This window comes from Lactuca sativa, chromosome 7 (assembly GCF_002870075.4).
Source record: "Lactuca sativa cultivar Salinas chromosome 7, Lsat_Salinas_v11, whole genome shotgun sequence".
In the NCBI taxonomy this organism is placed as follows: domain Eukaryota; kingdom Viridiplantae; phylum Streptophyta; class Magnoliopsida; order Asterales; family Asteraceae; genus Lactuca; species Lactuca sativa.
In genome coordinates, this window is record NC_056629.2 from 96847789 (window position 1) to 96855742 (window position 7954).

Genomic DNA, 7954 nt, shown 5'->3' on the forward strand with positions numbered 1-7954 from the left:
GGGTTTCCTAGTTGTAAACCCTAATAGCCTACATGTATATAAAGGCCCTTTATGCACCAAAAACATGGCTAACACTTGGATTAGGGTTTCCAGCCGTTTTTGGTGCCTCCCCTCTCTTTCCTCTTCATTCTTGTTGCTTAGTGGTGTTTGTGACTCCATTAAAGGTGCAACACTTGGGGCACTAAGCTTTCTGAAGCTATGGATTGATTTTTATTGCTATATAACAATCAAAGGTTAGATCTAAACCCTATTTTATGTTAATATGATTAATTGTATGCTAGATCTAGGGTTTATAGCTTTGGATATTCAATTGCATGTTCATTAGACAAACTAGATCCAGAAGCTATTAGGGTTTGCATGTACACCATAGGAATGATGTATTGCTCGAAACCCATCAAATAACAGCGACGCCTTTAGCAGCGATGCTAGGCATTAGCGGCGACTTGTGATATTGGGATGAAACTGGAATTAAGCATGGTTTGTATGATTTTGTATTTACATTTATACTTTTGTATGAAATTGAAAATTGATGTCTAAAATGGTACGTGATATAATGTATGATGTTGTATTGTATGTCTTAAATGAAATGAAAATTGGGATTTAATGTATTGTATACATGTATTTCTTATAAAGGTTATAGTTTGCATTTATTTTGGTTAATTATATTTGTAGACTTTTAAAGTTCTCTAAATGCTATATTGTGTATTTATAGTGGAAAAAAAGTATGATGCCATATTGTGTATGTATTTGTATGCAATTTGGAAAATACAATGTTATAATGAAAAAAAAACAAAGTAGGATGCTATAATAGAAAGTGTATTATTTTTGTATATGTAATATGTGTAAATTCTATTCATATTGTAATTTTACAGGCTATATATGGGGTTTAGTTGGGTGATACTCTTCTACGTGATGGCGAATGTTAAGGGCTTAGGACATGGAGGTGATGGAGTCGGGGATCCACCACCTCCAGTAGGCTTTGGTTGTGGACAACACGAACGGGATGGTAAGTCTTATTATAATATATTTATTAGCTATTTTTATCCATTTATTATAAGCTATCGTGACTAATATTTTTAATTATATTTTTCAACTGAGCTCCCTAAAAAAAGAAGAGGCCTAGCAAAAAATATCCAACTATCAAAGCTGACACGAGCAAACAAGGGAAAGCCTATGGATTTGGATTTCGATAGGGAGTTGACATATTCCCCTGTCAGGAACTATGGTAATTGGTTTACTCGTGAGATTGAGAGGTATATGTGGATGAACATCCCTTTGAACGTATCTGGTTGGGACAATGTTTCCCCTGCTTTAAGGAATGCCATGGTGGTTCATCTAAATGTAACTTGGATAATATTTTAAGTTTAGTTCTGATTGATATTTAACTAACTAACTTTTTTGTATTTGTAGAATAAGTTTGATATATTGGTAATTGTTAGTTTTGTTATAGTTTGATATATTGGTATTTGTTAGTTTTGTTATAGTTTGATATATTGGTATTTTGTAGCTTGGTAATTGTTAGTTTATGAAAGTACAATGATGTAATGGTATTTTGTAGGTTGGTAATTGTTAGTTATAGTACAATGCTATAATGTTTTATATGCAATATGTGTAATTTGATAATTGTTAGTTTACGGAAGTACAATGCTATAATGGTATTTTGTAGTTTGGTAATTGTTAGTTATTGTTCAATGCTATATTTTATACTTTGCTTGTATGTGGAATGTATATTTTGTATATAGAATGTTATAATGCTATTTTAACTTATAAGACTATGTTGTTTTATTTGTAGTTGTAAATGCTTCAAATAATGTTAAAAGATCCGGCATGTAGTGCTGCACTTGAAGATTGGTTTCGTTCGTTGTCACAATGAAATGAAACTGGAGGAAACGAGGAAAGCGATGATGACGAGTAGATAGTTGTAGGATTTTTTAATGTTTTGTTTGTGCAAGTATTTTAGACTAGTATTTTCGATATTTTGTTATATGTTAAATCAGACGAATATTTTAAACGGATGTTGGATTAGATTAATTAATATCATACTAGTTTTTATACTTTTTATACGGTTTATATATATATATATATATATATATATATATATATATATATATATATATATATATATATATATATATATAAAGGAAAACACCAATACCTACGACGCCTTTAGTGGTGACAGTTGGTTATTAGCGGTGACGGTGCTTTAGCGACGACATATATATAAAGGAAAACACCAATACCGACGACGCCTTTAGTGGCGACAGTTGGTTATTAGCGGTGACGGTGCTTTAGCGACGACATGAACTTATTTGTGGTGACGGTGCTATTAGTGGCGACAACACTCATTAGCGGCGACAATTTGATTATTAGCGACGAAGCATCATCGACGACCCTTTAGCGGCGACATGTCGCCGCTAATAGTATTAGCACCGACAAACCCCACTTTTAGCGACGACGCCTATCGCCGGTAATACTCTAATTTCTTGCAGTGTTTTGTAATTGTTTGACTCGTATGGACCCACTTACATGTGGTGCCAGATGGGGATGTTACAGTCTCACAATCTAGAACCCGGATTAGAAAGTCATTGAAGAATTGAAGTTCATTTCTACACGTGTCACGCTTGAGGTTTGGTTCGTGAATTTGCTCGATTTTGGAAGATTTGAAGCGGATCATCCATTCCTAACTTTGAGGGGGAGAATGTTAGGGTATAAAGTTATCCATGTATGACTTTGTAATGATTTGACTCGTTTAGACCCACTTACATGTGGTAGTATAGCATTGTGACATGAGAGAGAGAGAGAGAGAGAGAGAGAGAGAGAGAGAGAGAGAGAGAGAGAGAGAGAGAGAGAGAGAGCGAGAGAGAGAGAGAGAGAGACTCGTTTAGACCCACTTACATGTGATAGTATAACATTGTGACATGAGAGAGAGAGAGAGATGTAAACACCTCTATATAAGGTGGGTTCCATACTTCTTGTAGATGTGTGCTTGAGAGATGTAGTTCATAGTGACTACTGAATATGATATTTACGATTTCTAGATCTAGTACCCTTTTTGTACTCAATCCTATCATCAAATACATCTTTTAGCACTCAAATGACCGTATTTTTTATGTTCTTTAATTCTGTTTGCCAAGTCAAATGCTCATAATTCACATCGGTAAGTAGTATTTATGATGGATTATCTTCAACCATGATTAATTTCTCTGGAAGGGGAAGAACTTTATTTCACCATAATAAGTAATTGGAGGAGGTTAATTTAATAGTAAGCATATGAAGAAGAGTATTCATGGCTAGGGTTGAATTGGTTGAAGCTGAAGGAGGAGTCGACGTGGCCGAGGTCAACTGGATGGATATAGGGTTTGAGATTAGCGATGGGGGAAAGATGAGAATCGCTTATCTCGTTGATACCATATAGAGAGGAATAATTTTAGCGGAACAAGTTTTATTATCATAAAGGACTCAATATATAATTACCAATATATAATTACAAAGAATAACCTATATAAGTAATACAAATTGATACACAATAATATCCTAAATTAGGAGTTCACTATATTGAATAAATATAGCCTATTAGTTCGCTTGAAGCAAACCGTCTACTCGAAGAGTTAGCTTCAGAAGACGGGCATGGCTGATTACAACCCATCCCGGTATCCGATATAACCAAAAGATGAGCCGAAAAAAGACAAGCAAGGAACTCCGATAGATCATGAGTGGTTTAAGAGATCAAACTTTCAATTTTCCGTTTAGTATAAATACGCTGTAACAGATGATGTTTTTATTTGGTCTTTCCCTTTGTTTTCCTTAATAAAACCTTGGAGATCAAGTATTCAGCGTACTTCCACTTTTTTGTGCCTCTTTTCCTCTGCTCTGTTTTTACGTCTGCACCTTGTACCCAAAGAGTAAGATCGCAGATTCCTTGCTTACACTTGATTTCTGTTGGTTGACTTTAGAGAGGAGGACGTGTCCTTGCTAAAGATAATCAGTTTTTATATATTTTAATAACATTTAGGAAAAGAAACTATTTATTGTGACGGAAATAAGATACCATTGACGAAACGTGATAGTTGTTGAATTGTAGCAAAGACATATTAAGTACTTTTCCATGTAGTGAGAATGGTCCCATCTCCTTTTAGAATAATTGTAGCCCCTTGATCGAGAAAATCTTGTAAGAAAGGGTAAAATGATATTTATGAGATAAAAGGCGCGTCTTATTTTTCGAAGTATGTGAGGTAATGAGATTAGAAGCTACGGTTCACACATTTCGATACCTCTAGTTTTTTTTTTTTTTTTTATCCCACAGATTTCGCAAAATATAAGGCTAATTTCATATCGAGATGTTAATCTTCAAGCTTGTTACCATAATTTTCTCATTCTATCAATTGGCGTAATCCATCATGTGACTCCTGAGCCACTACTATCTCTTTCTCTTTCACCAATTATTTAGGTGTAGTCAACTTTTGTTTCTCTCTTCCCTTTTCCCATCTGTCTCGTCTCTCCCTCTCCACACATTTAAAGTTCCTGGTTTTAAGTTTTGAATTCAAGGTGTTTGTCATTTCCATCTTTATCTTACAATTTCTCAAGCAAGGTGCGTGTTCACTTTTTGTCTCTTAATGTTGACATGTGGTGGTGTCATGTAATCATCCTTGGATCGAAACATGCATGCATGATTCAATCTTTTACATGATAAGCCAATCATAATTAAACCATGATGAAAGTATAGGTTTCTATCCATGAACGTTTATAAATATACATAAACCGTATGTAATATTCTATTTTCTCCATCTATTCATTCTATTTGTTGCATTTAGAGTCATCTTTGAAAAAACATTATATCAATTTCTTATCTTTGTGAATAATTAACCTTTGTGTTTACAGACAATGGATTCTAGAACAAATGGGGAAATCGAAGATAACCCAAATCCTGAGGTTTCTGAATCGAAGTTGAAAAACGTAGAAAGTGTTGGAGAGAAAGACACGTTGGGGGAGTGCAAGAAATCTGCAAGCACCAATGACATGTTGTTTAGAGCTGATGAAATTGATCTCAAATGCTTGGATGTGCACCTAGAGAAGCACCTGAGCCGAGCTTGGTCAAGAAATGTAGAACCTAATAGGCCAAAGGAACCATGGGAGATTGATTTGGCTAAGTTGGAAATAAGGAATCTTATTGCTCGTGGAGCTTATGGAACGGTTTATCGTGGCACTTATGATGGGCAAGATGTTGCTGGTATGTACTTTTCTCTTGCTTCTACAAGAACTCTCATTGTTCTTAGGACATATCCAAAATGAGCATATAGGAATGTGGGACACCCTCGAACGATTATCTTGTGTAGATTTGGTAATATAAGAAAAAAACTAACTTTCTTTGGTGTTGACAATTAATGGTAGTGCATAGCCATGTTAGAAAACATCCATCCAAAACTGTACATTTGTAGTGATCATGTGAGCGACACACAAACATGTGATTTGAACACGTGACCTCTAAGTTGTCATGAAAATCGATTCTAAGGTTTTTTAAAGTGTATTGAATTAAGTTTAGTTTCTTTTAAAGTTTTCTAGGGTATGAGAAGAAATAACAAACGATGATAACTTATTATACTCTCCACAATCCATTGAACTCATTGAACTCTTTAGAGTTCAATGGATTGTCACATCATCCATTAAGCATCTATATATAACATCACCCACAACCTATTAAACATCTATTTAATCTTAATCATTACTTTATTCCTTTTATTGAACCAATCAATGATCATTCAACTTTTCCATTCAACACTACTCCATGTCATCACCCACACTCCATTCAACTCTTATTCAATCATAGTCATCACTGTATTCAACTTTTATACTACTTTTATTGTGGATGCTCTAAGGTTTTTTTTATGACCCGTCAGCCTCATCTAGTGATGAAAACTTTTCCCTTTTGATAATCTCCTCTCTATATTTAAACATTATACAAATATATGGCTATTGTATTATATAGTGAAACTGTTGGATTGGGGTGAGGATGACATGGCTACTACTAATGAGCTGGCGGCCTTACGAGCATCATTCCAGCAAGAAGTTGCTGTTTGGCAAAAGTTAGACCATCCAAATGTTACTAGTGTACGTACCAGATATATTTGTATGCATATATATATGATGCCCAAAAGTACTTTCTTTTCTTTTAGTGTTCTTAACTATCATAAAGTGGATTGCAGTTTATTGGTGCTTCAATGGGAACTTCAAATCTCAAGATTCCTGCTAAAAACTCAAGTGATGATCCTACTGAACTTCCATCAAAGGCTTGTTGTGTGGTAGTAGAATTTCTTAGAGGCGGAACCCTAAAAGGATTATTATACAGGAATAGGAAGAAGAAGCTTCCTTACAAAATCGTTATTCAACTCGCTTTGGATCTTGCAAGAGGGTGAGATTCTATTGTATCATAAGTACATCCTTTAAGTCGTTAATGAACGTAGCAATTTTGTAGATTGAGCTACCTCCACTCAAAGAAGATTGTCCATCGTGATGTTAAAGCCGAAAATATGTTGTTAGATACTAATAGGAAGCTCAAAATTGCCGATTTTGGTGTTGCTCGTGTTGAAGCTCAGAATCCCAAAGATATGACGGGTGAAACTGGAACATTAGGTTATATGGCTCCTGAGGTGATCTTAATCATTGAGCTTTATAAAGTGTCATATTAAGTTTGATCTTCTTACATCTAATATGAAAAATCCAAAATGTGTTTCCACAGGTTCTCGAAGGAAAGCCTTATAACAGAAAATGTGATGTTTATAGCTTTGGTGTATGCTTATGGGAAACTTATTGTTGTGATCTTCCATACCCATTTCTCAGTTTTGCTGAAGTGTCGTCAGCAGTTGTTCGTCATGTAGGCCAACTACTTCTGTTTGCTCTTTTTAAGATATTATTTTCCGACACGTTTGTCACTTAATTTAAAATTTTTTTTTTGTAAACTTTTTTAGAATCTAAGGCCAGAAATACCAAGATGTTGTCCAAGTTCTTTAGCAAACGTAATGAGGAGATGTTGGGATGCAAATCCTGACAAGCGTCCAGAGATGCCTGAGGTTGTGAAGTTACTAGAGGCCATTGATACCACTAAGGGCGGAGGTATGATACCTGAAGATCAAGTTGCTGCTGCTGGGTGTTTCTGTTTTGGCCCAGTGCGAGGTCCTTGAATTCTGTCAAATCTCTTGGTGTCTCTCCAACAAAATTTTCTTTAAATCATTGTGCCTGTGTTTGAATTGACTGTACATAGAGTGCAATGAGCTAGAACTGATATGATTTTGTAAGTTGCACCAAAATGGAGTTATTAACTGTTATGATTGAATGATAAAAGATACGGAGAGGTTTTTCTCATTGATTGAAGGAACACTTACAAGAGAAGCTGTAATGAATAATTAAGAAGAAACATAGTGTCTTTCAATTTCAAAGGCGACTAACTAACTTCTAACAAAATGTTAGTTAATTAACTTTACAACTTGTAAGCATGTGAAACATATCTAACAACGCAGCTCAAGCAGGAGGATATGGTAATAATCCAAGTTTGGTGAAAGAATGCTAATCTTCAATATTAATTGAAAAGAAAAGAGATACAAGGTATAAATACACAAATTACAAAGAATTAGCTCCTATGAATAAGGAGCTTTCTATCACAATGGTTGGCTAATTTAAGTTCCTATCAGTATGCATATTGACTTCACTTAATTACGTACAACTAATTTACAACTATTATCCCCCTTCAAGCTGATTGGTCGGGGACTAACAGGTAATATGCCACGAAAGCATTCAAACAATGGTCAGCGTGGAAGACATTTACTGAATGTATCAGCCACTTGAAGCTTTGTTGGTACAAACTCAATGTATAATCGACGGATGACACAAACTCACCGATGAAGTGCAGTCAATATCAATGTGTGTCTGCATGTCTGTGAGAGATAGGATTTTGGCTAATTAA

General features: G+C 35.0%; 1 protein-coding gene across 1 annotated transcript; it reads left to right on the forward strand.

Moving 5' to 3' along the window:
• The first annotated feature begins 4286 nt into the window (after positions 1–4286).
• On the forward strand, positions 4287–7364 carry LOC111898492 (serine/threonine-protein kinase STY13). Its single transcript, XM_023894390.3, has 7 exons — positions 4287–4588; positions 4879–5227; positions 5984–6105; positions 6201–6406; positions 6470–6644; positions 6734–6868; positions 6963–7364. Exons 2-7 carry the CDS (start codon positions 4882–4884, stop codon positions 7173–7175), a joined length of 1197 nt encoding a protein of 398 aa, XP_023750158.1. The 5' UTR covers positions 4287–4588; positions 4879–4881; the 3' UTR covers positions 7176–7364.
• The last annotated feature ends 590 nt before the right edge of the window (positions 7365–7954 follow it).